The following is a 22,961-nucleotide window of genomic DNA, read 5'->3' on the forward strand; positions in this document are numbered from 1 at the left end:
AATTCATAAATAAATAAATAACTCAATAATTAGAGTATGTAATTCATATGAAACTACTCACAATCTTAAGTCGGTTTTGTAGTCCTAATTCATCAAATACAATTAAAATGGGTATGTGTGAAGTTGGCACAAAACCCAGTCCACCCTTCGGAGATGTGTGAATGTGTTACACTCATTTGTCCAATGCTATGTTATGTTTTAGGGAGCCACCTTTAGAACCCACACAAGGGGTTACAAGTCGCTCATGAGGCATTCTAATATGTGATCACCAACCCTTAATTTGGACATTCATTTCTCATTTTAGATATTCAAGTCGTGAGTGGCCACAAGTCTTAACCAATCTTATGTGAATGCATAAGTATGATGCTTAAAAATAGTTTCAAAACAAACCAAAAATTTCTCGAGATGAAATAAGTTTCTTTCAAAATAGATTTTATGCAATGCACAAAATACTTATAGTACTCATATTGAAATCAATCATTCCAAATCAAATAAACTAGATTTAGGGACATGCACTCTTGGTATAACTCACCTTATGTAGGAGAACAAACTCTTTTCACTATCCAGGTTATTAGAATACTTTTCTTTGAACGACGGGGTTAATAGTTAGAAGTTAGCATCACAAATTTGTGCATGTCAATGTTAAAACTCGAGACCTCCAATCTAAGAGGCAAAACATCTACCAAGTGATCACCTAAAGTTAATAAGGATTGGATTGTTTATCTCATGTTTAAGGTCTTACTTTTAAACATAACATTTTATTGGTCTCAATTATTGTTAAACATCATAGAAGGGCATATGAGAAGATTTGGCATCGATTTGACCGTGTTTGCAAACAATAATTTTGTATCCAAAATATACATTGCACGGCCCGTGTATTTTTACACTTGCAAAACATGGGTCTTGTTTCACCCAGCTAAACCATATTTTTGTTTTCTAATTCCTTACTGCTTCCTCATTAGGTCTAACTTATTCCTATGTTCAACCTAATTCATTCTAATGACTTAATATGACCAAATGACTAAAAACATGCTAAGTACATCTAGTAAGATTTTATTTAATAATAACAACAACAAATCACAAACACTAACAATACTATAAAGACAATATTACAGTAAAAAAAAGAGTAAATTACACGAATGGTCCCTATGGTTTGGGGTAATTTGCGCATTTGGTCCCTAACTTGTTTTTTTAACTCGGAAGGTCCCTATTGTTTTTTTTGCCATGCACTTGGTCTCTACTATTTGTTTTTGTTACACGCTTGCTTTTTATCTTACCTAAAAATGCTATTATTTAAATAGGGAAAAATGATGGGGTAGCTAAGGTAAGGTAAGTGGGATGGGGTTGAGAGCGTGTTTATTTAAATAAATTAAAAAAATCAAGGGCAAAATAGTCTTTTTAGGTAAGACAAGGACCAAGCGCGTAACAAAAACAAACAGTAGGGACCTTCCGAGTTAAAAAAATAAGTTATGGACCAAACGTGTAAATTATCCTAAACCATAGGGACCATTCGTGTAATTTACTCAAAAAACAATAAAACATTCAAATAAAAACATTGGTGTTTTAATATTTCTAACTCAATAAGTGGTTTTACAACTTTAATGTTTAATCTAAATAAGATGCCAATCATTTTGGCTAATTTGGATATAAAAAATAAACTTATCTTGATTTTTGTATGTATTTGCTCTTATAAAACTTGTTGTACGTTTGTTTTCTTATCGGTTAAGTTTTTAATTTTGGAAATGGAATACAACAAACCATTTCGATTTGGTTTAATTTTTGGGTTAAAAAACTCATATCTACCTCAACAAAGGATAAAAAAGAAAAGAAAAAAAATACTAATAAAGACTTTAACACCAAGTTAGAGATCGACCATATGTGCAAGGTCTAAAAACAAGTTCTTCACTGCGTTTGTCTTTCGTCTTCTAACTTCTCAAAACCCCTAACGCATATTCACAAATTTTCTTCCACAAATCTCCCCAACCACCATAGGATTTTTAAATTCGATCAATGATGTTCCAAAACCCTTTGTGAAGCCCCGCATTCGTTACCATGGAACCTGTTAAGAGTAATAATGGTGCCACTGCCGTTGTCGCTGTAGACGTTGTTGGTACTGCTCCGCCTTCATCTACTCAGGCTCCAGCTCCGGCTCCGATGCCGGCCGCTAATGCTCCTCCACCGTTCTTGGTGAAGACATACGATATGGTGGATGATCCTTCAACCGATATGATTGTTTCCTGGAGTGCTACCAATAACAATTTCATCGTGCGAGACCCTGACGAGTTTGCTAAGGATCTTTTGCCCAAAAACTTCAAACACAACAATTTATCTAGCTTCGTACGACAGCTCAACACTTATGTATTATTCTATTCCCCTTACTCTTTCACTGATTCTTATTCAATTGCTATGTTAGTTTTAATTAGGGACACCTTAGGTATATGTTTCATAAATCTCCCTGTTGGAAGATGTTAAGGAGGTTCTGAACATTCATTTTTCATATAATCGGGTTAAAACTTAAAACCCGTTTTGAGTCCTTGTTGAAATAGCAAGGTTTTTCAAGAACATGTGAAAGTAAATTATTGATGCTATTAATCTTGGCTTAACCATTTTCTAGGGTTATCTTGTAGTTGCTTATCACAAGGTTAACAATTTGAGAGCTTCATTTGATTTAGTCATAATATTATGATTATATTATCTACGCTTGACAACAGGACACAATTACACAAATCAATCCCCTCATTTCATGTTTAGTAATTACTTTGAACATAACATTTCACTGATTTGAGGACATATGGTATAAGTTTATAAGCAAATTTCATTTGTTTTTGTGGTGAAAAACAAGGATTTAGGAAAATGGACCCCGATCGATGGGAATTTGCAAACGAAGGATTCTTACGTGGTCAAAAACACCTCCTCAAAACCATAATCCGCTGGAAACCCGCCCCACCACACCACCACCACCAACCAAACACATAATTACAAACCCCTTCAGTCACCTCATGTGTAGAAGTTGGAAAATTCGATCTAGAAGAAGAGGCTGAAAGGCTAAAAAGAGACAAAAATGTATTAATGCAAGAGCTTGTTAGATTAAGACAACAACAACAAGCCACCGATAACACAATGCAATCAATGGTGCAAGGTCTTCAAGGCATGGAACAAAGGCAACAACAAATGATGTCCTTTTTAGCAAAAGCAGTCAATAGCCCTGGATTTTTGGCACATTTTGTACAACAAAACGAGGCTACAAAGCTTATTACAGAAGGGAATAATAAAAAACGGAGGATTAAGGAAGACGATGGACAGATTGTCAAATACCAACCTCCACCTCCCGGAGTTATGACTCAGGAGGTGGTGCCGCTAACCCCAACCTTCGGTGAGTTTTATCTAACTGATATGGTGGATGATGTGGTGAATGGGGATTTGATTGAAAAGATTTTGGAGAATGGGAGTTTGTCTCCTGGTGGTGATGTGGAGTTGAATTTTTGGGAGCAGTTTTTAGAACCGGGCCCACAAGATATGGGCCTAGGCCATGCTCTGATGAATGGAAATGGAAGTCCCAAGAGTGAGCTCAAGAAGCTCACCCAACAAATGGAACTTCTTTCCTCGGATATGAAACAAGGTTGAGTTTATATGTTTAAATAGTATGTACAAATGTGGTTAGATAAAATAGTGTTATGGTCGATTTTACCATTTTGACCTTAGAGTGGGAGGCTAATGTTGGATTTCACAGACTTGTGTCTTATATTTTTGTGAAAATCTAGAAAAGAAAAAACAATTTTACTAGTTAAAAACTCTTGATTGAGGAACATAATGGTAATGGTATTGATCGATGATGAATATGAGTTGTTTTTTATGATGAATATGAGTTGTTTTTAAGATAAATTTTTTTAATACTTTAGAGTTTGTTAGATCTCTTGACCGAATGATAGACAAGTGGAGATTAGTTGATAGTAAATAAATAAATTAAAAACAAATATAAATAAATGTATCCATAACTTTCACTATGTTTGACGCACTAACTGAAAAACTAGCTGATAAAAAATATTGTTTGGTAAAACTAGCTTAAAAGCTACCTGAAAAATATAAAATGACATTTTAAATAATGAGTTTCTATAATTAATTAAAGGGTATATTTTGAAAATTAAAAAAAAAAAACTTCTAAAAAGCTGCTCTAAGTAATTTTTTAAAAAGTTAGTTTATAAGCTATTTTTTGATTTGTCAAACATTACAACTTAAAAAAAAAAACTCGAAAAATAAGATAGTTATGGCGTGCTAAACAAAATCAAAACCACGAGAATGTTGAATGTAAAAGCTCATGTAAACACATGTCATCTAAATTGTGTTTTTATTTGGAGTATATGTTTCAAAGAGAAAATTTATAATATATTAGAAAATGTCTTAAACCAGAGGGAGTGAAGTGCAGTTTCAGCTGATGTGGCACATGAAACTGCAGTGAACACCGCCCCCTTATGCGAGTTGGGGAGTGCGGTTTGGGTGTGCGGCCAAAATCAGGAGCACTCCCTCTCTCTCACTCTTCCTCTCTTTGTGTCCCTCTTCTTTCTCTTTTCTCTTTCTATGGAATATTATTCATTGGATGTGGTAAGTAAGTGTGGCAAAATGAGGAAGTGTGACACCACTTCCTCCAGCCTTAGGCAAAAATAACATTGTTTTTTTTTTCCAAATAACCATTAATTTCACATATTCAACGTGTGAAATTACCCTTTGCAAAATTACCATATAACTTGGGTAATACCTAAATCAAGGTTGTTTTGAAATAAAAATTCTTTTGCATGTTTGACTAGTTCAAACATGTTCGAGCAGTGTCGTTTTGTAAAGAAAGTAATAATAATAATAATAATAATAATAATAATAATAATAATAATAATAATAATAATATTCACAACAAAAAAGTTTCATATGTTAATAAAAATCATGACTTTTTAAATTTTTTCTAAATATTTTTTTGGTACGAAACTTCACATATCATTTCAATGCAAAAGAGAGCTTTGTATTCTTAAGAAAAAATATTTGTTTCAGAGAGATTTCATAAAGAAAAAAAAATTCGAGAAGAAGAGGTATTTAAGGTCAATTTCGCAAGTTGGACCTATGACATTCATGGTTATTAGACTATCCTCATTGATGATTTTTTGGGAACAGCTCACCAAAAAATACAAAAAAAAAAATGAAAAATATTTGGTGATCTAGGCTGCTCTAACGTTCATCAAAAAGTTTGTACATTTTTATTTCTTTATGTTGACAAGTGTCACTTTTAGATAGATGGACTTAAATTAACTTTTATATTTAAATCTAATTTAATTAATAACTACGTTTTATACTTAGAAAAAATCAAATAAAATATATTGAAATATAAAATTTATTTTCTCTACAAAATAAGATCAATATTAATATAATTCTTTTATATGTTTTTTAATATAAAATTAGATTGATTTGGATTGCTAATGGGTATGAATAATTGGATTGGGTTGGCTTGTGTAAGTGGAAGAATCTTTTTTTTTTTAATTTTTATAAAAAAAAAATGGATTGGATTGGGTTTCTAATGGGGATAGTTTGTGAAATTTCTTAATTTTTGTTTTATTTTAATAGATATATTTATTATTTTCTCTAATTAAATCTTCAGTGCTAACTTCAAAGATGCTTGGTAAACTAGAAAGTTTGGGGGTGGTATTGTAACGTTCACAAGCTGAGGGACAAGATTAATAATAGTAATATTTTAGTTCGGAATTTGGGATATCTATTGAAGGGATTCAGATGAAATTAAAATCCCCAACAAAGTTTTACTTCAGTTCGTTTGAAAATCGAGAACAGAGCCGATGAGCAACAGTTCACTGACGTCATCACCGGCGAGGTCGTCGATATCGACGACGGCGATAATAGGAGCCAACGTTATGTCTTCATCACTAGCCGCCGATGAGGTCCATTTCTCAACCGATCTCATTACTATCCAAGATCGTAAAGACGAGGCTCTTCGAGGTTTAAAATCTATGACCATGTCTATATATTATCGCAAACAGATCATATTACTTATTTTTAATGAACATTTCCATCTGAATAACTTTTTAATTCGCTTCTATATTTCAAGGTTTCGATCATGTTGTTTGCAATTTTACTTGTGGGTGTTTGAATTTTGTAACAAAAGCTCAGTGAATTCTGAATTGAAAAATACTAGGGTTAATATGAGGCAACAGTAACGCATTTTGAAACAAACATGAAACATTCATATGGAAGATGATTTAATGTTGTAAACTGCAATTGCAGCTTTGAAATCTGATTTGATGGCTTCACTGAACAAGGAAGTAAGAATGTTGGATGAAGATAGTTGGATGTTTGAAGGACCTCGTTCACGTATTCACCTTATTTCACGCCCAGGTAAAACCATCAATCATCAATCACCAAACATTAGTCCCATTATCCAAATTCTCATTTATGAACCCTAACTTGGACTAATTCAAATCATGATGTGTTAAGTCTTCCAAGATCATAATGAAAGCATCATACTACTAGTTAGTTTTAAGTTTTAAGTTTTAAGTTTTAAGTTTTAAGTTTCTCATTGGGTTGGTTCTACAGGTGGTCTTGTTACAAAGCATGCAGAAACAATGAAGCATAAGCTGGCTGCTCAGAAAAGGCATCAGAATAATGTATCTTCATTCAAGTAGAAGACTTTGTATTCGGTGGCTGCATATTATTAGCAGTATATTCATTCAACTCAAGTTGCAGTTAATTTGGTTTGGGTTTTTAACCATTATTTGATATATATATATATACATAAATGTTGGCCATTTACTTTTTTTTTTTTTTCCAATCAAATGATCCATCTTAACAAGGACTAACATGAGCTCAATTTATTAAAAATGCAACAAAAATACCTAGCCCCATAAAAATGTGACAAGGGGAAGACTACTTCCATTAACAACCTCCAGTAAAAGGAAAACCTACATATGAAACATCGGCCCATGATAAAAGAATAAAAGGAAAACCTACATACATATGTTCGTTATCTTGTCCAACAAAGTTGACCTTATGACCACCATGTAGAATTTTTCTTTTTAGGCCTTTTTGTCACATACAACTCATATTTATGTGGTTGGTAATGTCATATTCAACACCTTTTATAGATCTTAGGTGCTTGAAATTCTCATTTCGGTATACAACTTGCTAAATGATGATAACACTCTTTCTTCCAATGACGTTTTCCAAGTATCCAACCTAACATTTAACTCGATCATAGGGTCCATCATTTTTATCCATGTTTCTCTACAATGCATCTGAGAATGGATTGCTTTACTTGTCGATCTCTCATATGCATGAAACTAAATTGATTTTCAGATATTGTTTTACGTCTTAGCTTAGCCTCGGAACCCTCTCTCATAATAAAACTAAGTAATTTCTAGCCTCGGAAACTAAATTTATTTCCCTTTTCTTTGGGGAAAATGGGATCTACAAACTTGCACAAACTAGAGAGAGAAGGAAAAGAGACCTATATAAAGAATGGACCAAAAAGAAAACATGAAAACCTTGTCATTAAATTAGATTAACCTTAGCCCGATTGTCCACCATATCATGGTTTTTGGTTGAAAACATGATCGGTTTGGTATGATCTATAAACGTTTCACTCGTGCGTATAAATGAACAAATCACCATAAACATGTAAATATTTTTTTTGGAAGAAAATAGAAAGAAATCTAGAGAAAACCGAGTTATCATCAAAGCTCTAAATACCCTATTGTTTTTGCCATTTTCATGCACTTGTTCACGAGCCGTAGAAAATCTATACAAACCGTTAAATTACGATTATAACCTTCCCTTCTCGTAATCCTAACATAACATGTATACCCACCCGACGAAACCTATATCACCAACACGAACACCTCACACACTTCCCTAAACACGTAAAGCATCCGCATCCCAAACACGAAGGGCATTTACGTAACTTCACATCCGGGCATTTCGGTATCACCCACCCGCAACAGCAACTGTTCCAGTTCAAACAACAAGTTGGCAAGCCACAACACTCCGGGCAACGAGGTTTAGGGCATTTCGGGCAGCTTGGCTGCCTGACTTTTATACAAGAAGAACAACAACCACAGGCAGATGATGTCTTTTTTGATAATTTGATCTTTGAAAGACGAGTTTTTGTGGTCATGATCTCCATTTCATATATGAACTTGTAAAGATGACGAATGTAGTCAGGATATAATTCTAAGTTGCAGTGTCCACCTCCTTTGATCCATAAGGGTTCATACGGGTCCTTAGCCATCTTCCATAGCCTGTTTCCATGTAGCCAATTTACCACATCGTCCTCCGTACCCTGTCATTTTTACATCATCAAATTATTAAAACTAAAAGATTCATCTAAACAATCTCTTCCAAAAAAAAAAAAAAAAATTCATCTAAACAATAATTCAGTAGTCACTCATCCCTTAACCACTTAATCTAGACAAGACAGCTATACATTACATGGCTCATGGCCGTTTCTTTTTTACTTAATGAGTTAAGCCAAAATAAAAAATAAAAAAAAATGAACTAGCTTAATAATCTATTGTGAGACTAACCCTTCACCTATTTCCCCTTTTATGTTATGAATTTGTTTTTTGTAAGGGTAAAATGGTCATTTAACACTTTATCCAGAGTCCAGAGTCCAGACAGACATCATTAATTACCCATTCAGGGCAAGACTTACATGTATAACAAGTGTGGGGGATTTCACCTTCCGAATTTTGTTAACATTCTGCAAATCCAAAATATAAGATAATAAGAGTCTAAAAAAAACAAGATTAAAAGAATTTGAAATGAATATAAAAATAAATAAAAAAAACCTTGTAAATGTCTACACAAAACATGCAGTTGACATGGCAGACAACACGAAGGCCAGAAAGAATTGCACTGTGTAAAACAACGCCTCTTAACCTGGGCAATCTAGAAGCCAAATGCAATGTGGGCCCACTTCCTACTGATTGACCATAAAGAATCAAGTCTTCTTGGCTGACTCCATATTCCGTTTGAAGACACTCGTATACTGCTTCTATGTCTGCATATGTATTCAGCTCACTTGCCTGAAATTTATTTAACAAACAAAAAAAAAAAAAAAAAAAAAAAACGAATTTTTAATCACATTTGTATAATCCCAAATTATCGATATTTGGTAATTGGATATTGTTTGTTCACAAGTTTACCTTTCCAGTTGATGCACCATAGCCTGAATAATCATATCTGTTAATGCAAAAAGAAAGTATTCATATATGAATATGAAAGTGAAAAAGATGACTGTAAAAATCTCATCTCCAATACTTAACTAAAAGAAGTAAAAAACCTAATTGGGAAATTAGGGTTTCAGTTTCTACCCTTTTTCCAGATACTTTATAGCCAAAGAACCAGAGAAAAGAAGTAAGATCCTACAAAAGCTAACGACTTTTTTTTTTCTTTTTTCTATTTTTATCTCCACGAGATACAGTTATTAACCAAGCCAAAAAGTTCAAGAAAGTGGATTAGGAAAAAACATAATTGTAATGCTAGACATATCTATATTATCTACCAAAAGGATCTTGTAAAGATTTTCTATATTTTAGAAAACAAATCTTGAAATCTTTTAGTTTTTTGTACATTATTTTGACATGAAAGGAGAAAAGGATACTTCATGCATCAAACTAAATATAGCATTTCTAAAATCCAAATCCAAATCAAATTTTAAAGAGAAGAACAAAAAACCAAAAAGTCCAAAATCAATCACATCAAAGAGCATAAGTGAAGTCAAATCAATATCATGATCTAAGTAAGTATGTAAAACAAAAAAACTAACATCAAATTGAGTACCGAGTTATTAACAACTTTGCACATAGAGATTTGACATTCAAAGAGATCATTCATATCTAAAGGGGTCAAAGCAAACTGTAACAAAATCATGAAGAGACTACATCCATAGATAAAGATCAAAACTTTCTTTAAAGTAAAAGTAAAATTAACAAAAAAGAGAGAGAGAGAGAGAGAAATACCCATTACATAAGAGATTGCAGAAAGCTAGATAAGATTATATAACCAAAGATTCAAGAAAAGAATATCATGATTTCTTGCAAATTAAAGAAAAAGAAAAAGGGAAAGTTTCATTATCTTAAACAGGAAATTCAATTCAAACAAACATTCGGAAGCTAAATGTCGATAATTTGGGAACATTAATTTAGGGGAAAAAGTTAGGTAAAAGAGAAAAAACCGACCCCATAAGATTGACTCTGAGATTTGCTTTGAGTTGAACAAAGAGGTCAAAGAGTTGACCCAAATCAGCAGCATTTCCATGAGAATACAGCAGTGTGAGCTTCGCATATGGATTCTTAAGATAAAAAGCTACAATCTTGTTGCCTCTTCTAGTGCGTAGCGACAACACATCAAACGAGCAACCACCACCGCCACCGCCACCACCGCCATCATCAACGGCTCCGACAGCCGATGTCAGCGGCATGGAGGAGGATGTGTATATAGCAGTTAGTTTACCGTCGTCTCGTTTCTTGATCTGATAGGTAGGCGGAGACGGAGGAAAGAAGGCGAATTTCGCACTGAGATGAGAAATTACACAACCCATTCACCACCCCCCGCTATAACATTCCGGTGGACACCCTACTCATCAATGCATCTGTACTGTGTTTATATGTATTTACACAATCTAACAATCAATCTACCGATATGAGTTTTTCTTAGTTTCTTCAAAAATGGGGAAATCTAGCTGGGTTTCGAAGGATCTTTAGAGAGATAAATTGGGAAGAGAGAACGGCGGAGAGAGAGAGAGAGAGAGAGAGAGAGAGAGAGAGAGAGAGAGAGAGATGTGGAGGAAGGTGGTGAAGGGGTGCAAGTTTTCAAGAAGAGAGAGAGAGAGAGAGAGAGAGAGAGAGAGAGAGAGAGAGAGAGAGATGTGGAGGAAGGTGGTGAAGGGGGAGATGTGCAAGTTTTCAAGAAACGAGTTTGATGACTTCATTGCTTGTCAGTTTTGACAGTGATGGGACCCACTTTTACTACCCCTCTACCCCTAAACGACAAACATATTTCCAACAGTACTCTACAGATGTATATGAATAATGGTACTTGTATACTTGCTATGCATTATTTACTTGTACGGAGATATGTATGAAGTGAGCTCTAACGTACAACTTATCTATCTTCTTCCTGTCTGGGAAATCATATGCTTAAAAATCATGTGGGTTTGGGTTGGCCATCACAATTTGAGATGAGAGAGATCATGCTCAAAGTCTTGTCCCATTTGTGTGAGACTACACCTATCAATTATAAACTATAGATTACAGAATATAATCAAGATCGGATTTCTGTAAAATAATGCCATATTTTAACATTTTTCTCATATGTAGTTATGTTGTTATTGTTGAGAATAAAGGTTTATAACTTAAGATCCAAAAGGTATAATAAAGAAAACTTGATTTGAATGATGAAAGATACTTTTTCAGGAAGTCCTTGTTGTACCATAGTCAAAGGTGCAACAATGGTACATCTTACCAAGGATGAGTGGTGCGTTCCCTCCTTTGAATGATACCAGATTTAAACACCATGTTGGTTCAAACATTTTAGGGTTAGGTCGTAAATGAACCAAACAAACAGGAACAAGGGTTTGTTTATTTTCATTTGTTTAAGTTGGCCGAACAAATAAAAAAAACACGAATGGGTAAACAAATAAGTTGTCTTGTTTATGTTCATTTGTTAACAACTTACATTGTTAATGTTCATTTGTTTATGTTCGTGAACTTGCTAAACAAACATAAACGAACGGAGATAAACAAACATAATTGAAAATATATAAACATAAACAAACATATAATATCGTAATGTAATTTAACACAAAATGAACTTAAATTAACAAACATAAATGAACGTTCAAAAACTAAATTGAACAAACAAAACTATTGTTCATATTCGTTCGTTTAGCTAAACAAACGAGAATTTTTGTTCATGTTCGTTCGTTTATTAAATAAACGAACTTTCCGTCAAACGGTTCACGGACAATTTGTTGAACGTTCGGTTCATTTACATGCATGCTTGTGGTCTAATTTACTTGAAACGTGGCAAGGTCATGAATATTTATTTTTAATATCAAATGATGAATGTGTAAATTGTAATAACTTAATAGTATGAGAAGGTTCGAAACATAACCAAATATATATATATATATATATATATATATATATATATATATATATATATATATATATATATATATATATATATATATATATTCCTAACGAATAACTTTGATAAAATTGGGTATTTTTCTTTATTACATGAATTGAAATTGTAAAATAATGATGTAATTACTAATCTAGCCAAATTAAGGGGGTAATTAGCAATTTTTAGCCAAAAATTAGTAAATGACCAAAAATAGCCCACGAAACCATAGGTTTCGAGATTCGCCTACTGTTTCGACATTTCGTCTACTGTTTCGCGTTTTCTATAAATAAAAAAATAAAAAAAAAAACATTTTTGCCATACAAAACCGTAGGTATTATAAAACCTACGGTTTCCCAAACCGTAGTCTACGGTTTTGGGAAAAAACTACGGTTTTTTTTTAATCTACTATTTTGGCGGTTTTATCCAAAAAAACTACGTTTTTTTAATCTACTATTTTGGGGGTTTTATCTACTGTTTTGTCCAAAAAACTACTGTTTTGTCCAAAAACCTACGGTTATATATATTTTTTTTTTCGATTTTTTTCAAAAAAAAAATTAATCACATATATAAAACTTACTCCTAATCACAAAGACAGTAAAATTTTGATGAAAAGTAAAAAAACCTGGTTGTTTTCGGGTGCTCAATTAAGAGAAAAAAAGTATCCAAACCAAAGAAAACAATAGGCAAAATGACATAATCTGGAAAAAAATTCATTATATATTTTGGGCTAACGGGCCACGAAAAAGTAAACGGGCCTTTGAAACAGCAGCTCATTTGCACAAAACAGTAGTTTTCGGCCTAAAACAGTAGTCAACGGCCTTGACCGTAGTCAACCATAAGTTGACTACGGTTTTGTGGGCTATTTTTGGCTAAGTGGTATTTTTTGGCTATTTTTTGATAGGTGATTAAGAAAAAGGCTAGATTTGTATTTTTCCCTAAAATAATTGAATGTTGAAAGGTTAGGATGTATTAGTCACTTGTGCTAAAGGTAATGAAAAGAAGATGTGAGAAAGTAGTGTCGATGATAGGATAAGAAAATACTATTGTGTATCGTGATAGTTTTTTTTCATGTTGTGATAATTAAGAACATGAAATCTTTTTATGGTACATAGGGTTGTTATAGTGCTCAAAACCCATCAGATTTGAGTTTTGAGGCCATACATGGAATATTGGCCCTTTTCCCTTGTTTTGCCGTAAAAATGGAAAGGACATGCATGTCCTTAAAGCTATGATTTTTATGGTCCAAAAGGTGTTGGAAACCCTTTTGGAAACTTTGGAGAAATAACTATAGGGATTAAGTGCATAATGGGTGGTATGTGCTTTATGTTTCCATTAAGGACTTGGAGTTTTGGATCCTGACTTATTGGCAAGGTTTAAAGGATAACGTTTGAAACTTTATCCATCAAGGTTACGGTTTGGACCTATTTTGTGTTTGGGAACTCCTGGAATGGACTGGAGTCGGCTTAAGTGTAACGCCCGTAGATCCGAGCTAGTCAATTTAGAGACAATAAACATCAAAAACGACTTTTTGATGGAAGATTATTTAGAATGATTAATCTTAAACAAGTTGTAGTATATGTCACAAGGTTTCCGTGCATATAAAGAACGCCAAAATCCGAGTTATAACGAAGAAGTTATGACCTGTCGAAGTTTCGCGACAGAACCGACACGACCCAGCGCGACATAAATAGTGAATTTAAGGTAGATAGATATCTATCCTTAGTTATTTAAACGAGAGTCGAAGATGTCTTCGATAGTAGTCCAACGATAAAAATACAGACGAAAACGGAGTTCAGATGAAGGAGTTATGAATTTCGAACGGAGTTTTCATGTCCCGGCCTACTAAAGACAATATATAAGTAACATATTTATAATATATTAAAAATAAATTCAAAATTAGCCAATGGAGTCTAAACAAGAGTTGTAGAGCATAATCTCACATATGTGTCGGTATAAAGAACGTTGAAAACGGAGTTCGTATGCGAAAGTTATGAATTTCTGAAGTTCGGGGCGCGAAACCCCAAAACTGTTAGATACCACGACGTGGCAAGCAGTGCCACGACGTGGCAAGTCTTCTGACACCTCCGGGAGTCCCCCAGATGCAACTTGCGATGACGCATGCAGTGACGACCAAGCCCACGACGTGGAAAAAGGTGCCACGACGTGGCAAGGGCAGATTTTGCCCTATAAATAGATTTGAAGGGTCGGTCGAGTTTGGTTGCTCATTCTCTCATCTCTCACCCATATTACATCATTTTACGTGCAATTTTAACCTCCCGAAGCCCCGGTATCATTCCCGAGCCCCGAAGCAAGTCTCGAAGCCCCGAAGATCCCGAGAAGTGCGATTCTCGAGCCGAAGCTCTGCCCGCGAGAAGCCAATTTTTTTTGAAGATCTTCCAGATCTACCGAAGAATACTACTTCTACAAGCCGTAGTGTTGTCCGATCATCTTCTAATCAAGTGAGTGTGTGGTTACTTTCTTCTAACACATAAGTATGAAGTATTTGCTACGAAATACGTGCTATGTGTTTATATATTGTTGTTTATTTAAGATATTGGTGGAATGGATGAACTATATAGGTTTTAATGAGTTAAAATGTATATGTATTTTATATCTACAAATATGTTGGGTAGGACATGGGTAGATGAGATTCGTTAGTATGGATCAGATCAAGAGGTTAGTTTTAGATCCGTGAGTATGGATTTGATCAAGAGGTTAGTTTTAGATCCGTGAGTATGGATTAGATCAAGAGGATAGTTTTAGATCTGGGAGTATGGATCAGGTAAAGAGATAAAACTTGTTATTAGTCCGGGAGTATGGATTAAGACTAAGTTAATTGTCCCTAGTCTGGGAGTATGGATTGGGCACGGTTATTGATCCGGGAGTATGGATCAGATCAGGATTAAGGTATAGTTAACTGTCCCTATTCCGGGAGTATGGATTGGGTACAATTATTGATCCGAGAGTATGGATCAGATCAGGAGGTTAGTTTTAGATCCGTGAGTATGGATCAGGTAGTTTTAGATCCGTGAGTATGGATCAGGGGAAAAGGTTAGTTTTAGATCCATGAGTATGGATCAGGGGAAATGTTAGTTTTAGATCCGTGAGTATGGATCAGGTGAAAAGGTTAGTTTTAGATTCGTGAGTATGGATTGGGTGGAGATGATAGTTTTAAATCTGTGAGTAGGGATCATGTAAAGAGGAAAATTTTAGATACGGGAGTTTAGATCGTGTCGTTGTGAGGATTGATGGGGTAGGATAAGAGTTGCCTTTATATGGTGAAATTGTACAAGTTTGGATGTTCTATATTTATAATATATGATATAACATTGTGGGATGAAAACCCTATATGCTCACCAGGCTCCCAAGCCTGACCCACTCGGTTTTCTTTGTATCATAGGTATTGATACGAAGACATATTTCACAGAGAGATTTAAAGGAAATATAAATCATTAGTGTAATTGAATGTAAGTTCTGTTTATGCTTATATGTTTGTATCGGAACATGACATCCCGAGGTTTTATTATTAAATGAAAATAAATTCTCTTTGAGAAATGTTTTGATACGTTATTATCATATCTTGTTTTGGGAACAAATTCCACAACCGTTTTCTTTAAAAGATTACTCTGATTTTAAAAACAAAGCATAAACAAATCGGTATTTTCTGGCCGTGAAAATGGGGATGTCACATTAAGGAATTAAGTCATTCTGACTGATCGCCACGACGTGGTGGAGCCTCACCACGACGTGGTTGTCTGGCTGAGCACGTCTGTTTTGTCGCATTGAGACCACGGCGTACCCATGAATGGCCACTGTGACATCCCCAAAATCACGGCCAGAAAAGACCGATTTGTTTATGCTTTGTTTTATAAAATCAGAGTAATCCTTTGATAAAAAGAGTTGCGGAATTTGTTCCCAAAACAAAATATGATAGAATTTATCAAAACATTTCTCAAAAGAATGTATTTTCTTTAAACAACAAAATCTCGGGATGTCATGTTCCGATACAGACCAAAAGCATAAACAGTACAATACAGACCTTACAACAGTTATTTATAACTACTGGTCTATAATCCAAAATCTCTCGTCAAGTCATCCGACTTATACTCTCGTGTCACAACCTGTAATACAAAGAAAACTGAGTGGGTCAGGCTTGGGGGCCTGGTGAGCATATACGGTTTTCAACCCACAATATTATATCTTATATATATATATATATATATATATATATATATATATATATATATATTCAATCATCAAACAATCATTCCAATTATTCATCCCCATTATCTTCCTTACTCTTAGGGGTCTACCCTAAGAGTCATCTATTCGTTCACTCCGTATTAGGCACCAAGACAATAGCTGCCAGGATTCTTTATTAGACACTAAGACAATAGCTGCCAAGGTTCCTTTGTAAAGCACTAATTCCATAGCTGCTATGGTTCATTCATCGGGTACTAAATCCATAGCTACCAGTGTAGGTACTAATTCCATAGCTACCAACGTTTATCTAATAGTACTACATCCATAGCTACCATCGTCTATCTAACAATATTAAATCCATAGCTACCAACGTTCGTTTATACGATACTAAATCCATAGCTACAATGGTTCGTCTTTCGTCTCATCCTCAAACTCATCCGTCATCACACACTAACTAATTCGTCTACCCATGTTCTACCAAACATATTTGTAGACATAACATACATATACAGTTTAACTCATTTAAAACCTATATAAAACATCCATTCCACGCTTATCTCAAATAAACATCAATGTATAAACATATAACATGTATTTCGTAGCAAATACTTAATATTTATGTGTTAGAAGAAAGTGACCACACACTCACTTGATCAGAAGATGATCGGACAACACTACAGCTTGTAGAAGTAGTATTCTTCGGTAGATCTGGAAGATCTTCACAAAAATTGGCTTCTCACGGACAGAGCTTCGGCTCGGGAATTACACTTATCGGGATCTTCGGGGCTTCGGGACTTGCTTCGGGGCTTCGGGATATTTCTTGCACGTAAAACGGGGGTAAAAACGAGTGAGAGAGAAGAGTTTGAAAAAAAGAAATCGACTGTCTTCGCATGCTATTTATAGGGGCTGAACTTTGGGGTTACGTTGGGCGTAATTTTGGAGTACGTTGGGCGTACTAAGCCCTACAATGGGCGTACGCGACCAAAAACGTCATCGCTTACGTATGTGAGCACTCGGGTCTGAGGGGTTCATGCACCGGGGTATGTTGGTCGTACGCCAGTACGCTTGACGTACTTCGGATAAGATCAATGACTCCTTCGGATATACATCCGAATTAAAGATTAAATATATATTTTAATTATTTAATAAACTTCAAAAATTCATATCTTCCTCATACGAACTTCATTTTTGATGCTATTTATATCCACTCGTAGATGAGACTACGCTCTACAACTATCGTTTGGACTCCGTCGGCTAATTTTGAATTTATTTTTATTATTTATTTTTAGTAGGCCGAGACAGGAAAATTCCGTTATAAATTCATAACTTCTTCATCTGACGTCCGTTTTCGTCTGTCTTTTTACCGTTGCACTACTAATAACGAGACCTTCGACTCTCGTTTAGATTGTTTCGGCTAAAAACCGCTCAATCTCAAATTGAGTATTCGGGTTGCATACTGCTAAGTCGAAACTTCGGAAAATCATAACTTCCTCATACGAAGTCGGATTTGGACGTTCTTTTTACGCACGCTCTCGGTTTAACGTATTATAAGACTTTCATTAGATCACTAAGGCCAAATATCGCTTTAACATAAATTCACTATTGACGTCGCGCTGTGTCGTGCCGGTTCTGTTGCGAAACTTCGACAGGTCATAACTTCTTCGTTATAACTCGTATTTCGGCATTCTTTATATGTACGAAATCCTTGTAACATATACTACAGCTTAGTTAAGATTAATCCTTCTAAATAATCTTCCATCAAAAAGTGATTTTTTATGTTTATCGTCTCTAAATTGACTAGCCCTGATATACCGGCGTTACAGCCATGACATGGCGACCTGTTGGGTTGACCAAGTCTGACTTTCGACTTTGACCAGGTTTGACCTAAGGGTATTTTTAGTTGTATTTAAGATTGGTCACTATATGATGATCAGGTGACGAGTACAGCCGATATTTGAAGCAGAGCTTTATTCAGCTATCATTTCAGACAGAGAGGTGATTTTTCTTCACTATACTTGTGGGTCGAACGCACAAATGTCAGCCCACTAGATTATGTATCCTGGTATAGAGGATGTTGATGTGTTATAATGGTATGTTAGATCGGTATCTTGGTAAATAGGATGTGATATGTGGTAGTGATATGTAGATTTGCCTATTTGTCTGATGATTGGTTATATGTTTATCTGTTTGCTGGATATATGTTATATGTTATGTATATGTCGACATAGTTGATGGGTTTTATGCATAAGAAACAATCCTATGTGCTCATACAAACCCTAATGCTTGGATCTAGGTTCCTCTATTGTACATGCTTTGAATCCAAGACTAATAAACTTAGATCTAACATATTATAAACTGAATTAGGGTTTATAGAATTACCTTTGATTGTTATATAGCAATAACAATCAATTCCTTGCTTGGATTGGCTTCAAAAGCTTAGTGCCTCAAGTGTTGCACCTCTAATGGAGTCACAAACACCATATACAACTTGGATGAAGATGAGAAGAAAGGGGGCTTCCCAAAAACGACTAGAAACCCTAGAGAATCAATTCCCCACGTTTTTGGGGCCTAAGGGGTCCTTTATATACTTGTGAGGGCTGCTAGGGTTTCAGTCAAAACCCTAATGGACAGCTTAAACTCTAAGCAATCCATGGAACCTTCTGGATAAGGCCATGGACGAAAATATGATGGGCTCCCATCATAATTTCGTTCACCCCTTGTTCCTTTAGCATTCCTTAGCCCAATAACTCAATTATCCAATAATTGCAGTCCAGTCCCCTAAATTTAATTAATCTCTTTTAGCCACAAAATTAATTCTTAATTAATTCTTGACTAATATTAATTAAACAATATGATTTCCCCTTTAATATATTATTCTCATAATATATTAATAAATCATATTTAAACCTCTCTCTCCTTAATTCATCCTACATATTGTTATGGTGAAGGCAACCCAAAAGGACCATGCTCATAATCGGGTCAAGTACATACCAAAATAGTTATGGACTTAGACACTAATCCAACAGTCTCCCACTTGGATAAGTCTAATAACTATTTTCCGTATGACTTCAGAACCTGATTAGCAATCGTAGCTTTCAAAAGCCGCTGTCAACTCTGATCTTTTCAGATAGCGTGTCCTCTAGATAAGGGATTATATATTCCTCCATTCTCAAGATATCGTATAGACAAAAGACATGAATTTCAATCATTCTCTCTATACTGTTTCCCGACTTCCGATTTATGACGACTGACAACAGACTACAATTGAACACATCAACTTAGTCCCGGCTTGGCCAAGCGCTTAGGTGTCATCACTAAATCATCGAGAGGCCCATAAATATCGCTTTTATCCTACTTTGGATAAAAGGAATGGATAAACTTCGACTCAAATGCTCGCTTGCATTTATTGATCGAATCACACACAACAATAAATTTTATAACACCAAGTTACTGGTGCGTTTACTTATTATCAATGTGCAATCGACCAACAAATAACAACTCACATGTCTCGGTTTCAAGAATATACAATATTATCGTCTCACTAATCACTCGTGATAAATCCATGAAGTGATCCAAGTGAGCGTGGGTTTAATCCAATACTCTAATCTTATCAAATCACTCATGAACTCTGCAGCAAACTTGTGCTATGTCTAAACACTTCAGACAATCTACAGACAGATTCATGACAGTCTTTATTCATACCTACTCCCAACGTATGACTGACTGTGGATGTTTGAATAACCTAGTTATTCTGGAAGTCAAAACATGCAAACTGAAACATAATAATAATACTTAATCCTATATGGCCTCAAACTTGTGAGAGTAAATAAAACACTTCTATTTAACCACCATATTGATTACTTATTATTATCGTTTACTGTTTCAGAAAATCAACTTATTACTCAAATTACAACAATAGTTGTCCCATGCATAAAGCATGCACACTATGTTTCCTATGGTCCTTACTTTGTGAAATAGATCAATTGAAAAACCTTTTCAATGATGCTCATTTCACAATTCCCAATCCTTATCATTAGTGTAAGAACACAAGGTTCTTTGCTACTATTAGAATATGCTAGATTCTAACATCTTATGCAACGATCCTTTCATAAAGTCATAGCACAAAAGTCAGCAAGACTTGGCTAATGAAATTACAAAGTACTCTCTCAGAAATTGTTGCAAGACAATTCCATAGACGCGAAGTCTCACATTCAAAGTACATTCCTTTGAACATCCTTCTTGCATAAAAGTTTCTAATCTAGACATAGACTCTCAACATCCAACTTCCAATATGGAAACATTTCCATATTTGCCAAATGACAACTCATTCTTAATAGAATCTTATCTATTCATAATAATGTCAATATGGTCCATCCAATACCATACTTCCAACTACTCACAAGCGACCAATCCTCAGCGAACTTTGGATCGTCCTTTGATAGTTGTTTAATTATTTTAGTCAAAACTGATTCTAATCCTTTTCCCACTTAATGCGCTAGACATTTGGAAAATTTTAGAATGGTCAAATATTATAACATTTGCAATCGATCCTATACCCGAAGCGTATGGGACACGATGCATAATGTCTTACATAAAGATATGATACTTTACCAATCTTTTGCCATAATATTTTATGTGTCATGTTCTCACAATTCGAACTATGAAGAGGGATGCCGTAATCATAATCGAATTTTAAGAACACACAATGTATCCTTTGACTGAAAATATTAAAATTTCTCAATCTAAGCTTTAGATTTTGAAACGAAGTATAATATTCTCTCCCTTAATTATATTAAAACAACTTTTCAACCCATGCAACTTTGCAAATTGAATCTTTGTTTTTCTATAATTAATATTGCTAACTTGCAATACTCGCCATAATAATCATACAAGCGTAACACTTATGCTCCCAATATCATGATGATTATTATCATATAAGCATAACACTTATGCTCCCACTAGCTTTGACATGTATTCAGAAAACAAATGAACTTTCAGAAAACAATGCCTATTGAATTTCTGAAATTCATATTTCTAATACCAGATGCTTCGATAAGCCTTTATCTAGGATTCTTAACCTTATACACCTTTGTCTTAGATGGCTCATATGTGTGTTTAAACAATTCAAAACTTATGTTACTAAGTTCCAAATGTTGAAACTAATTGCCAAATCTCATAATTCGAACTATGGAAAGGGATGCCGTAACCATAATCGAATTTTGAGAATATAATTTTCACAATCGCTATCTTCTTAAAATCTCTTTTAGTGAAAGCATTTCCTCACAGTCATTTTCATGAAGGAGGGAATCTTATGACACTTAGATTTTATGGTGTATGAGTTCCTATCCATGTGAATTTTCCAAAACCAAGGTTTGCGACAAATCCAAACTCATATGGACTGAACTTTCTTAATCTTGATTTCTTGCCTTATGGTAACACGAGTGCCCACCATGTCTTCCAAGTAGTTTAGTAACTTGTCCTTACATATTAATGTACTTTCCATCGACTAAGGCTCTAGTGTGCATTCAAATGAGAACTCATAGAACTCACATACGCAATTAACTCAATTAGAATGACACAAAAACAAAATAATGTCAGCACGATAGGTTGCAAACCTCAAGTCGTGTGCTAGTGATGATCGATAAGGTATATTCTTGATTTGTTCTTGAAACCTTTCAAGACCATTAAGACTCCCACTGACTCCTTGACATATAAGATTCTCTTGTCAAGAAACATTTCTTGACAAAGCAAATATTCAAGAGTTAGTGTAGTTCTTATCAAGACAAAACACTTCACAAATTGGTCCTAGTTGGTTTTTGTCTTATCCAGGACATCACAACTTACCAATTTCTAATGTGCAAGAATAAGAAAACTTTTCCAAATTCCACATTTGATGAGTGTTATAAACCTACTTAAGACTTGTCACTCAATGTCACAATCTTGGAGTATGACTCTAAGACTTGATATTGGAACGAAGTATGATTGACTCTTTGATTTAACCATTTCTACAATTCTCGATTCCTCTTCTTAGACATGCAAATGCACTAAGACTCACTTAGAGGATCAATTGAGATATGGTTCTTAATCATTAAGACTTCATCATAAAACACAATAAAAGGTACTCTCCCTTCTTCTTAGAATGGAGAAACTTTTATCTTTCTGCCTTCTTGATTCTTCTTATTCGTTCTGCTATTGATTGAAACTATTTCAGTTAACTCAGAATTATACTCAATCTTATAAGTATAACCATATTTACTAAACTTTAGTAAATCATGACGAATATCTTTGTCACTCTTGTGGTAGACTTGATCAACGTACGACCTAGTGTACTCGATCTCCTAGTCCTTCAATTGACACTTTGTCAAAGAATTAGTCTAAATTTCCCAAATGTGAAAGTTTTTCATTCATCATACAATACACGTTGCATGATTCCAAGTTTCTGTCCAATTGAAACTTGGGTGATGAGAAACTCTCCATATTTGGTAAACTTTTGATATGTCCACAAATAACATAATTAAGAATCAAATCCATTGTTGCTAATAATAGAAACATTCAAACATCAATTTTTTTCATACATGCCA

The 22,961-nt window shown here is 34.5% G+C and overlaps 3 protein-coding genes across 3 annotated transcripts; 2 read left to right on the forward strand and 1 right to left on the reverse strand.

The window, feature by feature from the left end:
• Positions 1–3,069: 3,069 nt before the first annotated feature.
• On the forward strand, positions 3,070–3,624 carry LOC111886909 (heat stress transcription factor A-1e). The gene has a single exon (XM_023883146.2). It carries the CDS (start codon positions 3,070–3,072, stop codon positions 3,622–3,624), a length of 555 nt encoding a protein of 184 aa, XP_023738914.2.
• Positions 3,625–5,723: 2,099 nt separating this feature from the next.
• On the forward strand, positions 5,724–6,801 carry LOC111886883 (protein SAMBA). Its single transcript, XM_023883125.3, has 3 exons — positions 5,724–5,991; positions 6,277–6,387; positions 6,586–6,801. Exons 1-3 carry the CDS (start codon positions 5,832–5,834, stop codon positions 6,672–6,674), a joined length of 360 nt encoding a protein of 119 aa, XP_023738893.1. The 5' UTR covers positions 5,724–5,831; the 3' UTR covers positions 6,675–6,801.
• A 914-nt stretch (positions 6,802–7,715) lies between these two features.
• On the reverse strand, positions 7,716–10,938 carry LOC111886946 (uncharacterized). Its single transcript, XM_023883190.3, has 5 exons — positions 10,227–10,938; positions 9,192–9,228; positions 8,835–9,071; positions 8,699–8,746; positions 7,716–8,326 (listed from the first exon to the last, which is right to left on the reverse strand). The coding sequence occupies exons 1-5, from the start codon at positions 10,586–10,588 to the stop codon at positions 7,871–7,873; spliced, it is 1,140 nt and encodes a 379-aa protein (XP_023738958.1). The 5' UTR covers positions 10,589–10,938; the 3' UTR covers positions 7,716–7,870.
• Between the last annotated feature and the right edge of the window lie 12,023 nt (positions 10,939–22,961).

This window comes from Lactuca sativa, chromosome 6, assembly GCF_002870075.4.
Source record: "Lactuca sativa cultivar Salinas chromosome 6, Lsat_Salinas_v11, whole genome shotgun sequence".
NCBI classification, from domain to species: domain Eukaryota; kingdom Viridiplantae; phylum Streptophyta; class Magnoliopsida; order Asterales; family Asteraceae; genus Lactuca; species Lactuca sativa.